The sequence below is a fragment of the Cyprinus carpio genome, chromosome B19 (genome assembly GCF_018340385.1).
Source record: "Cyprinus carpio isolate SPL01 chromosome B19, ASM1834038v1, whole genome shotgun sequence".
NCBI lineage: Eukaryota > Metazoa > Chordata > Actinopteri > Cypriniformes > Cyprinidae > Cyprinus > Cyprinus carpio.
In genome coordinates, this window is record NC_056615.1 from 9,253,113 (window position 1) to 9,274,269 (window position 21,157).

At 36.6% G+C, this 21,157-nt stretch overlaps 1 protein-coding gene across 1 annotated transcript; it reads right to left on the reverse strand.

Moving 5' to 3' along the window:
• Positions 1–534: 534 nt before the first annotated feature.
• Positions 535–18,481, reverse strand: LOC109103785 (visinin-like protein 1). Its single transcript, XM_019117135.2, has 4 exons — positions 18,327–18,481; positions 2,319–2,494; positions 1,425–1,640; positions 535–1,327 (listed from the first exon to the last, which is right to left on the reverse strand). Exons 2-4 carry the CDS (start codon positions 2,478–2,480, stop codon positions 1,130–1,132), a joined length of 576 nt encoding a protein of 191 aa, XP_018972680.1. The 5' UTR covers positions 2,481–2,494; positions 18,327–18,481; the 3' UTR covers positions 535–1,129.
• Positions 18,482–21,157: the final 2,676 nt, after the last annotated feature.

A 21,157-nucleotide genomic window follows, 5' to 3' on the forward strand; every position in this document is an offset into this window, starting at 1 on the left:
AAGGGAACGAATTAGCGAATCGAGGAAACGAATTAGCGAATCGAGGAAACGAATTAGCGAATCGAGGGAAGAATTAGCAAATCGAGAGAAGGAATTAGCGAATCGAGGGAGCGAATTAGCGAATCGAGGGAACGAATTAGTGAATCGAGGGAACGAATTAGCGAATTGAGAGAACGAATTAGTGAATCAAGGGAAACAATTAGCAAATCGAGGGAATGAATTAGCGAATCGAGGGAACAAATTAGTAATCATGTTCATGTTTTAGTACACTGAGGGAACGAATTAGTAAATTGTGCGCACAATTTATAAATCGAGGGAACAAATTAGTAGATTGTGCGCACAATTTATAAATAAAGGGAACGAAACAGTTAATTGTGCACACGATTTATCCTACTAATTTTTTCCTGCATGCCATGTGCATTTCAATATCCACCAATAAATAAAAAAATCTGTATTATTTAATACTAAATAATATGATTTTTTTGTAGTAAAACAATTAATATTTTAGAATGTTTTACGTAAATACTATTTCAGTCTTTCTACTTTGAATTTTTACATTTAATTTATGTCTTGTTTGCCATTTCTTTGTCGTTATTTGTGAAACGTACTGGCAATTTCTGAGTGAAAATTGTTTGTACACCATATTAATTGATATATTGATATATTGTGTATCCCTTATATAATTTCAGGCCTAAAAATGCTAAAATCCTTTGCCTTTTGTATCTTTAAAAAATGTTATTATCATTTAATTTTTTGTAATTATTACATTAAATTGTTGAGAGTTAGTTGGCTCAGAAGTGACCTTTTTGAGGAAAGAAATGTCTTGTATTAAAGATTCAATCTTTTGAACTTTCTGACTCTCTCTAGAGGCTGGAAAGCAGACAGAATGTGTAATAAGTGATACAGGGTGGAAAAGACTCTCTCTTGCATTACTTTGACTAATCATTCCAAATGGCCATAATCATTCCCTTAACATTCCCAAGATTAGCATGCAGTCTAACTTATGTTCAACTGTATGTACATTTTCTCTCATTATCTATTACCTACATCTCTCTAGAAGTCTGTACATAGTTCTCCTCCCCTCCCTACACCCCCCAGCCCACTTCACTCATCTTCCTGCTCTCCTTCCTTACTTCTGCATGTCACACTGCAGTAAAAGAACAATGGAGGGGTCACTCTTGGCCGCCTCTTTGAACTCCTCCAGCGTGATCTCATCGTTGTGGTCCTTGTCCATCTTGCTGAAGATTTTGTCCACACGCTGTTGTGGGGTCAGCCCATCCTCGTTCATACGCATCATGATCACTGTCCCAACCATCTTGTAGATTGCCTGGACATCAGAGACATCACAAAAAATGGGATGAACACACTTCTAAAGCAAAGACGTATTTCATTATGTGATGCAGTGCCTTCCCTGAATCCCTCACCTCAATGATCTCCAGCATTTCCATGCGTGTGATCTTGCCATCTCCGTCCAGGTCATACATGTTGAAGGCCCAGTTGAGTTTCTGTTCAAAACTTCCCCTGGAAGTGATGGACAGCGCACAGATGAACTCCCTGAAGTCAATGGTACCATCGCCGTTTTTGTCAAATGTCCGAAAGGCATGCTGGGCGAATTTTGAAGCGTCGCCATAAGGAAAGAACTGAAAGACACAAAACAGCATCTGGCTTTTAGTACACCTTTTAGCAACTTAACTACATAGCCCTACTTAAGAGAATAGTTCACCCCAAAATGATAATGCCCATTTTTATGATATTATTATAGTGACTTTTCATCATTTTTGTAGTTTTACCGTCCCTGGTCATAATGTGATCTCATTTTATGGAAAATATGAAGGTCAAAATTCTGCTTAACATCTTTTGTGTTCCACATAAGGAGAAAGAAAGTCATACTGGTTTGGAACAGCATGAGTGTAAGTAAATCATATTGACAGAATTTTCGTATTTGGGTGAACTAACCCTAATATGCTGGTTATGTTTTGAAGCATGGCAGCTGGTTTGGGCTGGTTTAAACTGGTCCTTGGTTGGTCATGAGCTGGTTTAAGGTGGTCTTGACATGTTCCTGAGCAGGAACTAGTTGCTAAGGACCATCTTTGGACCAGCACATGACCAGCTTTAACCAGCAAAGGACCAACTATGGTCCAGCTTAAACCAGCTGCCATGCTTCAAAACATACCTTACCAGCATATGCTGTTTTTTTTCAACAGGGAAAGCCTTAAACATATTTTTCATTATGTTTTTTAATTTCCTTCATGTACCTGAGGGTCACACTGAGAGTAGGTATATCTAATGTGTAAAGCATCCCTTTGACTTCCCCTCACCTTGACATAGAGTTGCTGGAACTCTTCCAGATTGAGGATGCCAGATGGACAGTCCTTCAGGAACCCCTTGTACCACTGCTTCAGCTCAGCTTCGTTGAACTCTGTACTCTTGGTCAAGTCTTCAAGCACCTCAGGAGCAAGCTTGCTGTTGTGTTTCCCCATCTTTCTACACCTATCTGTGAACAAGGTGGGCAAAGAGCCATTAAAATGTATAGCCATTAAAATTAAATCTTCTAACTGAGACTTGTTATAGCACTTATATATCATTGCCCTTTTGTTGTTTTTGATTGCTTCCATTGTCCTCATTTGTAAGTCGCTTTGGATAAAAGCGTCTGCTAAATGACTAAATGTAAATGTAAATGTAAAATACATTCATGCTTTATAGCAGTGGTTCTCAACCCGCGGTTATCAATGTGGAAAATGCCAGCAAAGGAAGACATACAAACAAGAATAGTCGCAGTATCAGCAGTAAAGGTAGGAGAGTGCTGGACTTTCGGTTTGCCCTGCAACTCACTTGATGTTCAGGCAAAAGGAAACACCCATACTATGTAGCAATCATCCTTAATTGTAGAAATGTGGCAAAACATCTCTGGACAGAACCTCAGATTATTAAACTTGAAAGTTCTTTCCATATTTGGATCAACATAGACTACATTTGTGAATGCACATTTTCTGCAATGTCGCACATCAAGTCACACTTCCGTGCACTTACAACTTACAATCGCAACTTCATTGTGCTGTTACTCCTTTCGAGCCGAATTTCACAAAATTGGTCAGCTCCCGACAGCATCAGGTGTTTTATTAATAGTGAGTAGATTTATTTATTTATTTATTTATTTCAGTGAATGTAATCTATTAGATATCATAATATTTAGGCTATAATATTATAAATCTGGTTGGTTTGTATTGGTGACGTAATATGTAAATGATATTGCTGTGGTCCATGAGACCGTGAGGCCCAGTGGAAAAAAAATGTTGAGAACCACTGCTTTGTAGACTGACAACAGCAATCAAAAACAAAAATGTATTGTGGACAGTAGGTCTCTTGACAAGATTAAAGTGAAGGAGTAATGCAACTGAGAATTGTCTTAGAATTGTATATAGCAAGATTGTATCATTAACAAAGACTTTTGTTAATTAAATGGTATTGCATGTTCTCTCAAGTCGAGTTCCCATTCATTTTCTCTATAGAGAAAGGGATAAAACATTCAAGGCACACTTAACATTGAGCTCTGAGGTTAATAATCAATGGTTTATGTTTCTGTTGAAGCCATCAGTCAGTGCTATTTCACCATTTTTGTTAAAATATAAATACATTCAGGTGAAGAACTACATGACCATGATTCTTTGTTTCTTTAATGTTTTAGGTAACTTTTGTGAAAATAAAATGTTAAAATATGGGTGAAATAATGTTCCATTGTCATTTAGTGTAACAAATATGTTTATATAAAATTGAAACAACATTAAAGATGTAAATGTTAATGTTTAATCCCTATGAAGCAAATGAACAGGAAAATAATATTTTTGAAACCAATGAAATATTGTTCACTCTTGCTCTCTGTTATGTGAATCAACCATCAGACTGACATGTAAAATCACCACTAGCTTATTGTGTAAAAGATGAATATTAAAACAAATGCTAAACAATTTCTAAACTTACAGCTAAAATATATGAGCAAGTGAAACAAACAAACACTATCCACCTCATTTTAAAGGGATGGTTTACCCAAAAATTTAAATTCTGTCATCAATTACTCACCTTCATGACGTTCCAACCTCGAACGACCTTCGTTTATCTTCGGAACACAAATTAAGATATTTTTTGATGAAATCCGAGAGCTTTCTGACCCTGCATAGACAGCAACACAACTACTACTTTCAAGACCCAGAAAGGTACAAAGGACCATGTCTTAGTCCATATCTCTTGAACGTGTCAGTTCAAAAATATCATCAAAAATATCTAAATTTGTTTTCCCAAGATGAATGGAGGTCTTACAGGTTTGGAACAACATGAGCAGAGTAATTAATGACAGAATTTTCATTTTTGAGTAACTATCCCTTTTAATGCAAGAGTGTGTGCGGCCATTTGTAACTTGAAAATGTCTTTTGCTTCCAGTTATTTTAGCTGTACAAAACAGTTATGCTGCTTGATATTGCAAACTGGTTATTTTAATGTAATGTTAATTATAAACACACTGATTTTCAGTGCAAATAGTTTTACCATTACTGCGCTTTGTTACTCTTGTAGTTATTTACCTACAATGCTGTGTAAAGTACAGACTGATTAGAAATAGTCACAGTTGATATTTCCATTTCTCTGTCTTCTGTTACAGTAGCAGCTGTTGTCTGCTATTCTTTTGGGGTTTAACACTTTGTCATGACATTATGGCTTATAACATGTCTGCCTCTGGCAGAATCCGAGATATATTAAACCAAATCCAAATTGCCCTGGGCTTTGAAAATGGATATATTTGGGTGCACAAATGACAAATGAGGCACTGCGTTAATGAGTCATTATCTCCGCTCTCGGATTATTAAAGTTCATTAAATATTGAACAGGTCTAAATAGTTGACGAGGGGCACATGGCGACGGAATACAGCAGCAGCAGCTTTGCAGAGGAACTCATCTGAGACATTCAGAGACCTGGTCGCCCACGGTGCTATTTTCTCCCATGACGGAAGGTCATTTTAGTGGGATCACGATGACTAATCAGAGGTGAGCATTCATCTCCTCTCGTTTTCTCTTGCTCTTTTTCACTCCCTCTCTGTCGCTGACCTTTTTTGGAATTCTGTGGTCTGGCGGCTTTGCTAATCTTGGCACCTTTCTGATTAGTTAACTTTAGACAGGGGGTTTAATAAAAGATCTAAGTGGTTAATGAACTGTATGGCTTACAACATTCGCCTCAAGGCTCTAGAAAGCTGATTCTTTGGGGCTGGTGAGACAATCCACTATTGTTTTCAATCAGAAAGGCTTCTGCAAGCACGCATGCCCACAGGCCGACCTTTGTTAACTCGTTTGTAATGAGTGACTGCTCAAAGAGCCGGCGTGCAAGAGGAAACAAAATCTGTCAATCATTACTCCAGAGCCCTTCATGAAACTGCAAAGGAAATAAAGATTGGCTCAAACTGGAAAGCAATGTTGGCGGAGGGGCCTTATGAAAGTTAATCTACACCCATATTGCTTTGGAACCCGTGAGTGAGTTGTGTGGTTACCTGGGAGTTGTAACATCAACTTGAACACGCTTTGTGGAAACATCTTCTTCCCATTGGTTTTGGATTGTTGTTTAAGCAAACATACACTACAGCACTGAAGTTTGTTGTACTTTGGTCTAGGCCCAGAGGCCTCAGACTGGTGCACCTTAGCAGCATCTTCTGTGCACACTTGTGAAACACACTTTGACAATTTCAAACTTTGTGAAAATAAATTGTTCAATCAGTAGGGAAAACTATGGGTAAAATATAGATTTTTCCAATGAATTGCGATCTTCATTTGAGCTATCCTGATATTGATTCTTGAAATCACTAGATCGATCTTTACTCTATTTTCAGTGGCTGTGTGAAAATGTATTTGCGGCACTTACTATTCTGAAGCTGTCTGTGTTCAGCTAAACTCACTCAACTTTGTTGCTTGGACCCTGTTGTTAATTCTTAAAATGAATATTTTCATAATGTGAAGTAGTTTTCCTGTAACCATGGTTCCTGTACCACTTTTCCGCAGTAAAAATTTAAATTGATGGATTTTGACCTCTTTTGAGGTGGTTCTTTTAATGAATAGTTGGTCCCACTTTATATTAAGTGGCCTTAACTAATGTGTACTAACATTTAAATGAATCATTTGATACAATGCACTTATTGTGTACATACATGTTTTTACATTACACCAAATATCCCTGCATGTAATTACATCTGTAATTAATTTCTGTAATTACATTTATAATTACACTGTTGACCCATCCCTTACACCTTAACCCTTTAACCTACCATACCACCAAACCTGCCCCTAACCTTACCCGTATCCCACCTCAATAGCAGCAGAAGTGTTTTGCAATATAATATGAACACAATAAGTGCATTGTACTTATTTTTTGATGTAAGCACACACAGTACATTGATTGATTGATTGATTGATTGATTGATTGCAAAAATTAACAAAAAGGTTGTTTGATGACATATTGGCAAGAACCAAATCTTTCATCACTAAGTGTGCATGTTTGTGTTGCAGTTCATTGTGGGATCATATTTAGAGTCAGCAAAGGAGGAAAATGAAATTTTTAAAGTTCTTATGACCAACATGACAGAAAAAAAGAAACTGTCAGTCTTTAAATGTTTTTCATAGCACACCCATGACCATTTCTTTTAACCCATTTCTACAATTCAATTCAGAACAACAGATCAGGGCTACCAGCATGTATCTCTTCATATCACACAATGAGGACAACAAGGGACCCACGGTAAGCTGGAGAGGAGGGTGGTAAGGAACCACGATCAAGGTGACTAAATAGAAACATAAAGACCTTGTTGACACCTGGTATTAAGATGCACTTTCTGTCAGCCATTCACAAGTGGTCATTCAAGAGGCATTACCATTTACACCTGCTATTACCATGTGTTTTAAATGCGTCTCCTGTCAACACTTGTATTTGGATTTCGTCTCAACCCTCCCCTCTTATTTTGTCACACTCTACATTACTTTCACGGGAGCCATAAGTATGTCACACAAAAACAATTGTTGTTTACAAGCATTTGGGAAAGGATATGAATGGTAACAGAGATTTTAATTGCTTTGGCTCAACATTGCAAATGTGGAAATTATTGTTTTGGTGCGCTTTTCTCATAACAAGTCCCATAATGCTCACATGTTTGGTAAGTGGGTGGCGATTAGGCGGCACATGAATACAATTGAATAAATGAAGCTATTACGGTGCTTACAATTAACTGGGATTGATATGAATGGTAACAGTGCTTCAATTGTTTTGGCTCAATCTAATGAAGTTGGAATCAATTGTTGGGGTGTGCTTTCATTATTTTTGACTCCCTCTGGAAGAGGTCGAAAGTGGACAATCTCAAAACATTTTAGAACCCATTTACGACTGTATTTAATGTCATCGACTATTGATCAGATTGACGAAAACCAATCATAATACCAGGTTTAAAAAGGGCCTTTAAGGTTTGGAAGGTGAGGGAAGTGTTAAAGAAGGAGAACACGAGTGGAGGGGGTTTTTAAGAGGGCCAGAGGCCAGCTGTGTTTGGTGCCCAAGGTGAAGGTTAAATAGAGCAGACCCATCCAGAGCCATGGACAAGCCCCAATTTAATGCCTGTCAGGAGAGCAAATGTTGCAGAAAACTGAGCTTCCAAAAGCACCTCAGCTGATAAGAAATATGCAGTTTAAAAATGAATGGAAAAAAATAAAAAGTACACCAAAAACCCTTTAATCTTATGATTGGCTTGTGTTGAGAAATAATGATTTAATTGGATCTTAGAGTCACAATAGAAACTCAGTCTTCTTTTCACCAGTTGATTGCTGTGGAATAAAATCTCTCCTGAGTTTCTGTCTGATGAGTCATATCCTGCTTCATTTGCCACTCGAGAGGACATTTCTGCTTATCAACGAATGCTTGCGTTTTTGTGGCTCCTATAGGATTATGACGGCTGCTTGCGGATTAGTCTAGCGGTGCTGAGGAAAGAAATGTGCGAGACATTGTAAAGGCGCTGCCGTCACTATGGCGCTTCTCTTTCTTTGAGCAAAAGTGATGCTTATCTGTGAGGCTTTGCAAATGAATGCTTCATGTTTTAAGTTGCTTGAACCACATGAGGTTGTGGGGTTGCTGGCTTGTCAGTGAAAAACAAACTTCTGAAGGGCAGCCAGAGAGGGCTACACGGTTAGCTTTAGGCTTCCGAACAGGTAAATGATTGCTCCGATAACTTTCTAACAACTGCTCTTTCAAAGCAAACATTAAACTCCTCTCAGGAAAATCAAAACAGTTAATTGGAAGTAGACTCAACTCTTTGGAAGTACACTAAAAAATCAAGATTTTAGATTCATATTTACATGCATGTATAATGGAAAATGTCTGGTTTTACATGCTGTAATTGGTCACCTTTTCTTAGTTTTTTCCCACCTTTTATCTAGTTATCTATTTATTTTGCCTTCACTAGTTGAATACTATCAACCAATTTAAATGAATCTGTGGTATGAAAAATTGATTTTTAAAAAAAACAAAAATATTATTCTCAATAAAAATAAAATGACATGTACACTAATAATGTTTTTTTTTTTTATTTATTGTATGAGATTAGGATGAGGAATGTCAGATTTTCATATATGTATATAAACTTCAAGTCAACATGAAATGACATTTGCATATTTTATTTCAGTAATGTGATACATTTAAAAGAAAAACATTATATACAAATAGTATAAAAATGTAGAACAGGAATTGATTTTGTTGGGAACCAAGATGTGTTTGAGCCTGAAAATTTCTTAAAGGTAATTTCAAAATGTATTTATTTATTTATTTTATTTTTTTGGCTATTAGTAGTAGTAGTAGTAATAATAGTAGTATTAGTATTGGTGTTTGTTCAAGTCTGCATTATTTTGGCTATTTGACTGCTGGTTATTTTCCCCTTGCTACCTAGCTGACATCCAGTAAATATTGTTTTATTGTTTCTTTAGAATAACTTTCACAATAAACTTTAAGAAAGTAAATATTCTAGTTTGACTTTATGTTTACTTTAAAGACCATAAAATACAAAAAAATGAATAGCTCTCACAAACTTCCTGTGACTAGGTCAAGATGTCACGCACATTAATTCTGCTTCATGTTCTTTCAGTGATTTTTTTTTTACAGAGTCACACATAGCTGTTACCTTCCTGTCAGCAAGAAAATGAAGCAAATGTCTTTTGTGGCCTTGTTTCATGGCCTCTCCTTTCACTTTCTCTCTTTCATCAGTTCTCCACTGTCACTCAGATTGATCGATGGACAGTGATTGCTTGTGTGGTCACTGCTGATGTCTTTGATATTCCAGCCACATCAGTCTGTGAGTGTTCCTTTTAAGAGCCACCAAATGAGATGAGAACCCTGGGAGCTGAGATGTGCTGGACACTGGGATATTGGCAGTGGATTAATTCCACCACAGCGCACACACACAAACACAAATACACACAAACAAAGACATACAGGTCTGGCGCTTAAATGGATCCCAGGTGGGAAAAATGATTTTTTTTTTTTTCCAAGGCTTGGACATTGTACTGGCAACTGTCAGAGATTGAACGAGAAAAGAAGAGATGACTCAATTTGAGTCTCTTACAGACTTTATTCACCTCAGTGAACCTTTGAAAACTCTTTTGAGATTGACACGCAGAATTGGCAGAAGGAACAGAGATGAAAGAGTAGTTTCAAGATTTCTAGAAACACACAGAACCTGTCATATAACAGGTTATATGGAGGCCAGATAGTAGTTCACCACTTTGGCAGCACTGGTTCACCTGCTAGATTAGCATTACCCAGACATTAGTATGGGAAATTGTAATTTGCCTTTTTAGCATTCGCAAAAATGAAATTTGCTGATAATGTACTCACTGTCATGTACATCCAAGATATAGAGGAGTTTGTTTCTTCATTAAAACATATTTGGAGTAATTTAGCATTACATTACTTGCTAACCAATGGATCCTCTGCAGTGAATGGGTGCCATCAGAAAAAGATAAAAACATCACAGTAATCCACAAATAATCCACATGACTCCAGTCCATCAGTTAACCTCTTTTGAAGAAAAAAACAACTTTTTTTTATTCAAACGAGTCCGCTATCCATAATATTGCTTTCTCCAGTAAAAAAAGCTGTGTCATCTGAATCAGGAGAGAAATATGCACAGATCAAGCATCGTTTACAAGTGAAAACTGTTTTAAATATGTCAGTGGATTTTGATGTGAGAGGACAACAGGGGTTGGACTTTTTCATTGAAGGAAGCATTTTATAGATTATGACCTCCTATTTTGGCCAGAAGGAACAGTTTAAAGTTAAAATGACTTGATGGATTTGCTTTTAACAAACACACAGCTTTTTGCGTCACGTTATGTTATTTGATGTACTGGAGTCATGTGGTTATTGTGATGTCTTTATCAGCTGTTTGGACTCTCATTCTGATGGCACCCATTCACATTGATGAGCAAGTGATGTAATGCTACACTTATCCAAATCTGTTCTGATGAAGAAACAAATTCATCTTCATCTTGGATGGCCTGAAAGTGAGTACATTTTCAGCAAATTTACATTTTTGGTTTAACTGCTCCTTCAAGACTGCTGACCTTTCTTTCCAATAAAAACTACTGTGGCGTCTCTTTGAGTTTCTTGTCTGAGCGCATGTGTCTCTGCTGAGAGTTTCCACCAATTCCAGTCACCACTGTCTTCCGTCATTGCCTTTAACTCTCTCTCTCTTAACTCCCTGTGACAGCTCAATATAACAGGGGCCATGAACCTCACAGGGACAGAAACTGGGTTTTATCTGCATAGTCAGACATAATAGATCAAACGCAATGAAGTAGCTGTCATTTAAACAAATGGAGCTCCAAATGAAGGTTTGGGAGGAGCATGTTCATCTAATCCTGTCAATCACAAAACAAGGATAAATGGCTGCTTTCCTTGTTCCTGTAATAGTTCTTGTGGCATCGTTCCATAATCATTGCCTTTTCTTTGCATTATTTTGGTATAGTTAGATAATTGATTAAAAATTACATTTAGTGCTTTTGAGAATGCATCAGGAATCCTTAAATTGATATTGTTATATTGATGTATTTACAGATGTTATTAAAGATAGCAAACATGTTTTTAGCAACTAATATGGGTAAAAACAACTTAAAACCCAAATTTCTATAATCTGAAAAGAGATTACTAAAATGTATTATTATTAACATATAATTGTGAAACAGGACACACACACACACACACACACACACTAACACACACACACACAGACACACACACATATATGCACCAGTCCAGCACACAAACACACATCCGATTGAGCGTCACTGACCTGAATAGAGAGGGTGCTTTAAGGATGCTAGCCTTTTCACAACAATGTTCCGGCCCTTTTATGGTGCACAGAAGTGGCATGTTACAAGTGTGCTTTATCAAAACCCTGGGATGATACCACTGGTGAATAATTGGTTGTCCTAGCAACAGACCAGGAAGCTTTCAAAACCCTTGTGTCACAAAATTCAGCAAATAACAACTGGTTAGATGATATGCCATGAATGGATGTTAGCTTTGGTTATTTTTGCTTTTTCATTTCATTAAATAAAAAAACAAAATCAAATCAAAAATAAAAAATACTAACTACTATCTACTAATCACTGCGTTGCAATTCAAAATTAAACATGAAATGAAAAAAGAAAAAAAAAACATATAAGAGGTCATTATGCTATGAAAAATATCCTGTAAGTTTCAGAACTCAAAACTTTGTCGTTAGTCTAAAAACAGCTTATATTGAAGGCAGTCTGCCAAAACGACAGCTTTTGGAATGTTCTACTCTATGATGTAATAATGTGGATAAGCACTGCCTCCGCAGAAGAAGATCGACATCACTGCCCACCTATCCACGCACCAACTATTCACGCATATAGTTTAAACGAGAGAGGTGAATGTGCGGGTCTATGCAGAAACCAAACGATAAAGATGGCTCTGAAGACAACAAGATGCTGTGCAGTGCCAAGCTGTGGAAAAAAACAGTCTTTGCATTGCCTTCCTTCTGATCCCAGCGTTAGGAAAGAGTGGATGAACTTATTTTTAATTAAGTTCCAGATGGGCCTATACAAAATCCAAAAATACAAAAACCAAAAATTAACAAAAATCATAACAACTAAAAACATAAATACAAAAAACATAAAAAAAACAAAAATATAAAAATCATTATTATAAATATAATGATAATTATTATGGATGTATGATATATAACAGCACCATATCAGTTATCAACCAATACCTAGAGGTCCCTCTATAATTATTTGTCTAATTCAAAAATTTTACTGTTTTCCATAGCTGATGGGATATTTGTTCTTTCAGCAAAGTAAAGTAGTTAAATACTATGTGTGTGTGTGTGTGTGTGTGTGTGTGTGTGTGTGTGTGTGTTTTCTTTCTCAGAATTTTTTGTCCATCTGTCATTAAAGCAAAAGGGACACAGACTACTATTCTGAAATTATATTTTTGCCCAAAAGTTTTCAGTTAACTTTTTACTAAATGTAACATTACTGTATAATATATATAATATACAGTAAGTTGGAAAAATGCAAAATCATGATCAGAAATTGTGGTCTATATCATGATCCTTCTCTCAATCTGCGAAAGTTTCATGGATGTTTACGTCACTCCTGAAGCTTTTTATGCCACCTTTTAATGACTGCAGTTCAATTACAGGTGAGTCATAAAATTCTCCACTGACTCATGTGGTATAACAACCAATAGTGGGCATAAATAATGCAGCTGTTTAGAGATATGCACACTAAAGGTCAGTCATGCTTATATGGAGTCAAAGGGGCACATCCAAAACTGTCAGTCATCATCATTATCATCATCTGCCAAAGGAGCTTTTGTGAGCAAAAGAGCCAGCATAAAGGAGATTCTTCAATTATACATGAACAGATCAGTGTGGAAAATGCATCCACAGTCCCTTTATTTTCCCCTGACTCTGTCAGTAGCAACAAACCTATAGCAGGACTGTAGTTAAGCTGGGACACTAAACGCAGGATGTTTTAAAAAGCATCAAATAAATAATGATTGTAGATGCATCTTGAATTTTGAAGAGGATATTTTGTCTCTGTGTTTTTGCTTATATATAAAGGTCCAGCATTCTTTTGGACCCCATTATCTTTCAATGTACGGACAAAAACAGTTAAAACCATTCTTCAAAATATCTTGCTTTATGTTCTACAGAAAAAAAGCAAGTCATACATCTTTGGAACGACATGAGGTTGAATATGTGAATTTTCAATTTTGAGCGAACTATCCCTTTGGGCAAAAGACTTCAATTTGTGTTCTTTTACATTAAGGACTTTCAGGAGAAACATTTCACACAAAGTTGATACTAAAATGCAACATAGCTGAGAATCCCGTCTCCTGAGCTATGAAAGCACAACCCCTAAGCAATAAAAAAATTTCTTTGGGATAAACAGCTAGTCATGTTTACTGGCTCTAAACCAGTCCCATAGCATCATGTTAAATTAGACCCTCTGGTGTTTCTATAGTGATGTTTCCCCACTCCAGAGCTGAAGTAACATATTCTCCTCTCTCTGGAGAAGAGGGCAACCCAGTGAAGCTCACCGCACCTGCTCTCTACCTCTCAAAATACTGTATGTACTAAGTACTGTCATTTGTATCTGCTAATGCAACACTGTTGGGGTTGATGGCTAGAAATACAAAGAAGCATAATGCTGTATTTTGAGGAACCTAAAAGCACTATAGTTCCACTCCACAGAATACAATGAAACTCCCAAATGCTTCCTCAAAAACCAACTGTATTATGTTCTGAATTAGAGGTAATTCTGTGCAAGGAGTAAAAAAGGGGTTAATAGTAATACCAATTAGTGTTATTGCTAAGGCACACAGGGTGAGTGATTTGAACCCCTAATACAAATGCAAACCCATCCCAAACCGTGAAGCTTGTTGAGCAGAGGTAGGCATTTAGATTTTTCGCAGATTTTAAATAATATAATATAATATATAAATTAAAAAACATAAAAGGGATAGTTCACCCTATTTGTTTACTCACCCTCAATCTGTCCCAAACCTGTATGAGTTTCTTTCTTCTGCTGTACACAAAAGAAGATATTTTGTGTTGGTTACCAAAAAGCTGACGGTAGCCGTGGACTTCAAAGTATTTTTCCATGCTATGGAGGTAAATGGCAATGACCAAATTTAAATCTCTTTAAGTTCATTTCCTTGTTTAATTTAAAAATTATACATCAGATGGTTGTCAGATGATAAACTAACCACCAGCTAAACAAAATATTATAAAATAATTACCATGCTTGTGGTTTAATAAAGTTTTTAATGGTTCTGCCACTACTAGAGTACAAAAACGGCAACATTGTAAACAGTTGATTTCAATAAGCTCATGCCATCCAACTCTGTTAAGCAGAACAAAATATTGTATCATTAAACGGCTGTCCCAGATGCTGCAATAATACAACTTGTGCAAAATTAGTATTTAGTATTCAGAGCGGCATGTCACACAGGTGCACAGTCTTTCTGGGTTCATTTTATTGTGCTGCATTTGATTTAAGTGGCTTGGCAGGCTGTATTTGAACTGTGCCCTCTCAAGGATGGTACTTGGTGGGGAAATAAATGGAATTATGAAATGTGTTGACCAGTCTGGGCAGTCGATGTAGTGCACACTGCAATGCTTCTGAAAGAAGTGCACTACATAAAATGTGTTGCATCAGATACGGTTCCAGTGAAAAAAAAAACTGCAAATCAATTGTAAACATCAAAAGTTTGGGATATCATCTCTCGGGAGGTGCAAATGTTACATATATGCTAAGTTTCTATTGTCAGTTCAATGTAAAATCAATTTGTTTTCAGATCAATAGGCTGGAAACTGACAAGCAGTCAGAACCTAAAGGAGGTGCGGCACATGCTATCTATAGAATGGAAGCACAGTGGGCGTCATTCTATGTCAACACTATGTTTGCCATGGAACAGTCAGTCCTACTTCTCAAAATCAGCTTTAACATGGTTTGAATTTCATTTCCTGCCTTATCTATATGCTGTAACGTGTTGGGTAAGCGCATTGAACAATTTGTTTCTAACACCCCGGGGCGTCATCCGATAACTCCAGCTGCTAAATGTATCTGACAGCATCCCCCCGTTATGACACTGTACTTGCCTCTCATTCAAATTCAGAACAGGAAGCAGAGCAAAGAACAACAACAACAATGCCAGAAAAAAAGATTAACAGAAAGAAAACAAGCCAGAGCGCTTTGTTTGACATGATGAACATGCACAATATTAACAGGATCCTATCAGAGAGGGGAACAAAATGCAACAGTCCTCTTTCATTCTTCCATGCAGGCATTCCTTTGTTTTTCCATATTGAGCTGCCCGGAAGCCATTAGATCAGTCCCGCCAAAAAGCTGACAACTGTGTGTGGCTTTCAGAGCTCAGCCATTTTAAATCTGCCATCCATCTCCATGAAAACCAGAGCATGTGACGTGGGTAATCAGTCAGTCGGCCATGCGTGTGAATGTAGTACGATACTGCCCACTGCTCTTGTTGGGGACAAAATCAAGGGGACGGCTGGACGTGTGTGTGTGTGCTGACCCTATGACCCATCCACAGCCTTTTAGTTCACCTATTTTTTTTTTTTAATATTCAATACGCAAAATTTCTGAGGTCTCTAAATTATTAACCTGATCAAAACTTGCTGTACACAATCTTGTACATGCCTTCTGTCATATAATTGATAGTTTATGCTTTTTTAGCAAGTCAGTTAATTCTTGTGCCTATTTGCTGTGAACGTTTAATTGAATTTTATAAGTAAAAGTAGGAAAAAAATATTTTAAGAACTGTTGACTGAAATGTTCTTTTGGAACCTGCAGTCTTTTTTGTACAGCTCTCATTCAAGATTGTATTGTATTATATATATTTGCCATCATTCATGTTTAAATATGAGCTATATATTTTTTAATATCATACTATATGGACCATAAAAGCCTGATATATCAAATATGGTTCTCAACAAAAAAACACATGCAATGTTTTTGATAATATATTCATTATATTTATCAAAAAGTTCAATAAAATGCTTTAAAATAATACATGTCAGGCTTTACTGAGCTTTACAACAGGACAACTTTTCAGACATTTCAAACTAAGTACGGATTTTACAATCACCCTGCACTTCAGCAACTGAAGTGTCATGGTCAGATGAAGTATGAGATGAGCCCTCCACTTTTCTCACCACTGAAACCATCCCACATCTCTCTGCCCTCTGCCGTGTTTCATCTAAGCATACATAATCACTTCTGCATCGATTCATTATTTGAATTTAATGAGCAGTGGCCGTGAGACATACTGAGCTCATTGAAGCTTCATGGCCACTCACAGGCCCAAATGGCAGCATGGATGCAAACAGATGTGGTGCCAACACACCGACGCTCTCACAACTCGCTGCTGATCATTTTAGTGACAGTTGAGTGGTGAGCACTTGGTGACCGGTGAGCAGAGCACTCAAAGAGCAGTCAATTATTTATTAAAGTTGAGCACTTTTATGCAGATTGTTTGCAAATGTAAGAGCACACATTCACAAAGAAAGAAACGGAACAGACAAGGGATGTGTTTTAAAACTGTGTATGCTGTTTACAGCTTCTTTGATGCCTAATGCCTGATGCCTAAAAATTCTATTATGACTAAAAAGGCTTAATGAGCTTCTGATGCCCAAAACTGCTGCAGTGTCCTATAATGCCACAAAATGCTGCATGCATCCATGATGCCCAAAAAGTATCCCAAGAAATATGCTCTATGCACCTACCTTTAAAATGCACAAAATTGCTGCAACAGCCTATAATGCCTAAACAACTCTGCATGCGTCTTATGATGCCAAAAACATGGCATGTGCCTATGATGCAAAAAAAAAAAAAAAAAAAAAAAACCACTGCATACATCCATGATGCCCAAAAATGATCCCTGGGAACAAGCCTAAAATATGCTGTATGCACATAAAATGACCAAAAAATGCTGCAACGGCCTATGATGCCTAAACAATTCTGCATGCATCTTATGATGCTAAAATAAATAAATAAAGCATGTGCCTATGATGCCCCAAAATGCTACACGCATCCATGATGCCCAGACATTACCCCTAAACTGTGAAACAAGTCTCAGATATGCAGTGTGCACATATGATGCCCACAGTAAGCTGCACAAGTAATGCCAAAAATGCTGCTGAAAGAAAAAGGCTGCACATGTTTATGATGCCCAAGAATGCTACAAGCACATATGATGTCCAAAAGTGACGCAAGTCCATGATTCCCAAAAATGCTCAATGCACTATGAAAGACGCATTCATGATGCCCAAATATGAGATATGAAATATTTCTATAATGTGTGAACCTGTGATGACCCAGAATCAACCCTAGAGCAACGAAATATGCCTAAAATATACTGTACGCACATGATGCCCACAAAAAAATGTTGCCCAACGAAATCATCCAAAAATGCTGCAGGAAATTATTCTCAAAACTGCTGCAAGCACCTATAATTGTCAAAAAATGCTAAATACAAAAAAGTCCATGGTGCCCAAAATGCCATACATACCCAGAAATGCTGCAGTCCCCTATGATGGCCAAAATAAGGTTATTTAATTGCCAAAAATGCTGCCTAGGAAGGTTTTGAGACACAGCCATGTTGTCCCCTCATACATGCGTGGCGCAGACACAACATTGACTCACATCCACGCATCCATGAACTTTTCTGGCACCGCGCTATTCATAAACAAACCTTAACGCCTCAAGCTTGTGTCAACAGCACAAGCTTATAAATGCAACAAACCAAGTCGCCAGTAGGATATAATTCCACAGGCCAATTTAACACTCATTTGAATATAAAACCAAATTAACAATTTTGAGTTTATTATTGGCGGCGCTCAAATGTTTTGTTCACATGTTCCATTTTGTTTAATCTTACTTTAATACCATCAATATGAATGCACGATATAGCAATGCATGACTAAGATTAAACAACATAGCAATTTTTTTTTTTTTAAGTAAAAGTTGTAATGGCACATTAATGAAAAACATTTGTCCCTTTATAGCAAAGAAAAAAGTGAATGCAATAGTATTAATGCGTTTTAGTATATGTGGATCAATTTATCAAATGTTACTAACTGAAATATAAAATCTGTATGTTGTATTCAGCGAAGCTTGAAGGAGCAATGCGCGCATTATGAACTGACATGATGAAATGACAGACAGGTAGATAACTATTTCAATACAGATATGATATTATTACTCACCCAAATGTCGTGAGAAAAGTATCCGGTCTTTTATTTATCGCTCAAAGTGACTTGTAGTCTCGCTGTTGGAGGTGTAAAGTGTACTTCAACAGAGAACCGCCACCTATTTGTTTCTTCTCTGTGATGAGGAGGATGAATGGAGCGGTTTCGTTTCCCTTGCCAACACATTTGCATAAGGACCGCCTAATCCGTTCTCTCATTGGTCGATATCAGAGATTAGCGCGACTGTCAAAAGGTATTCGTTTTTAATTGGATGCGCTCAACTGTCAGTCAAGAAACAGCTCGTTGCCGCATACCTTACGAAGTATCGCTTGTTGCACCTTCCTGCGGACATCACTGCGTGCCTACAGAGGAAATGTGCATGCTTATTTTCACTCGAACAGGTACTTTAATCATTGGTTTCCATGTGTACATGTGGAAGAAATGTGAAATATCTATCTATCTATCTATCTATCTATCTATCTATCTATCTATCTATCTATCTATCTATCTATCTATCTATCTATCTATCTATCTATCGTATATGTCTGTCTGTCTGTCCGTCTGCTAAGCAGTGGGCATAAGAAAAAAAACAAGTTCAAAAGTATTTTTTGTTGGTGACGAAGTAACCCACATAAACATTTGATCAAGTTTGTGCTGGATATGAAATGAAGTCAGTTTTAGGCTACATCTGGACACTATTTTTACATTTTTTTGCTCAATTTCTTTGGCTTAATTTTGAAGCCATTTTAACATTTTCTAGACTGTAAGTGCAATCACAATTAAATTGCATGTCTGCAAAATAGCCTATTGTAACTTGCCCAAATCTTTTTTAGATACAGAGTTTAAAAGTAGGTGAAATTTTACTGGAAATGTCAAGTAGTGCACAGAAAAAGATTTGTATGTTTACAGTCCATTTATTTTTGGAGCAGTGTGTTACATGTAAATGGAAAATTTGTATGTCCAAATTATAAAGTCAACATTTACAAATTTGGCGGACATCACAAACATTTCATGCCATATATTTACAGAATGTACATGAATGTCTGACTGATTTTGATAACTAAATGAATAATTTTGCATTTGATGGCTCACAAAGTAACTTGTCAGTTTTGACCAAAAAGCCATGTGTAGTTATAGTACAAAATTGTTGACAATTGCACTTATTCAATTGCAGAGATTAAGACGCATTAAGAAATTCAAATCTGGTGTGAACAGGAAACTAATTATTTAGAGAGCTGAATCTCAATTAAGAACTAAGCCAAAGCAATTGAGAAAAACTGTAATACAATACCAGGTGACCTTGTGTTGTTTTGCATCCAATACCAAACACTCAATTCCAATTACAATATTGACAACTCAACAATTGCTTGATTAGCAAATAGTTTTCTTCTGAGACACAACATTCTATTGTTGTTTTTTTCCCTTTACTTCTTTTTAAATGGTCTCGTCCTGTCCTTCCTTTTCATCACTTTGCCTTTGGATCTCCTTGGCCATTTAGCATCACATCAGAAAGGGTGTAATTGTTTGCTGGACTCACCTTCACGCATATTCTGGGTCACTTTAAAAGAACATCAGCAGACATGTCATGCACGTCCCTCCTGGTGTCCTCCCACTCCAGACTCCACGGATGAGGAAATATGGCGTCCATCACTTTAATGGGAGGTGTCAGTATGAAATGACGTTCTGAGAGGAAAACAGCAGGTATCTGGTTTAAAGTCTCTTGCAGTTTTTAAAAAGTATGCTTTGTAATAATGTATTGTTGTAATATATTTATTAATAATAATTTTGACACATGAAAAATGACATAAAGATGTGTGAAAGTCTATCTTAAAGGGATAGTTCACGTAAAAATGAAGATTCTGTTATTAATTACCCTCAGAAAGGTAGTAAGGACATTGTTAAAATAGTCCATGTGACATCGGTATTTCAACCTTAATTTTATGAAGCTAATATTTTTTTGTGCACAAAGAAAACAAAAATAAAGACTTAATTCAACAATTCATCTCACGTGTCGTGGTACCGTCGTGAACGCTTGTCGAATACTGACAAGGAAGAGAAAAAATAGTTGAATAAAGTCATTTTTGGTAACATGGTAGTTGCGTTGCTGTCTATGCTGGGTCAGAAAGCTCTCGGATTTAATCAAAAATATTTTAATTTGTTTTCTGAAGATGAATGAAGGTCTTATGGGTTTGGAACGACATGAGGGTGATTAATTAATCACAGAATTTTCATATTCCTTTAGAGGTACTCTTAAGTTTAAATAATTTAAACAAAATTTTATATTAAATTAATATTTAATATATTTTTATAATACATTATTTTTATAATACATTTAATTTCAAATAACATGCAGTTACGTGTCTGAAAACATTACATTTAATTTGCACTTGAATGTATTATTTTAAAGGACATTATTTTTCATAATAAGTATACTTTTTTCAAATGGGTAGGCCACACAGAGCAGTGTAACGTTATCCAGCTAGATATCTATTTAAATATTGTTTTAGGGTAGTGTTGAAAGTAATGTAGACTTTCTAAAACCATGCTAGCAGTAATTTGATGCCAGTTCCAGTTTGTAATGTTCACAGAATCCTTCAGTGATGGTAAACAGATTTGGCTTGCTGTTCAAGAGGGCTCGAGCCTGAGACTTGACTCAAGAACTAAAGTCCCTCCAAATTATTTAATAAATGAAATTAGTAATGAGCGGACAGAAATAAGACATGAGATAAAATTGTGGAGGGATGCCAGAAGAACTGTCTTGGTATTGATGTAGGCATCTGTTTATATGCTCTTCCAACATTAACTGTAATATAATAAAAGTTTATGGCAATAATGGCCAATAAATATAG

Excerpts from the sequence above, each read along its gene's own strand:
- LOC109103785 (XM_019117135.2), bottom strand. The coding sequence starts at position 2,480 with ATGGGGAAACACAACAGCAAGCTTGCTCCTGAGGTGCTTGAAGACTTG. Across the intron at positions 1,641-2,318 it reads TCCAGCAACTCTATGTCAAG|TTCTTTCCTTATGGCGACGC; the intron begins GTGAGGGGAAGT and ends TGTGTCTTTCAG. Across the intron at positions 1,328-1,424 it reads AAATGCTGGAGATCATTGAG|GCAATCTACAAGATGGTTGG; the intron begins GTGAGGGATTCA and ends TCTGATGTCCAG.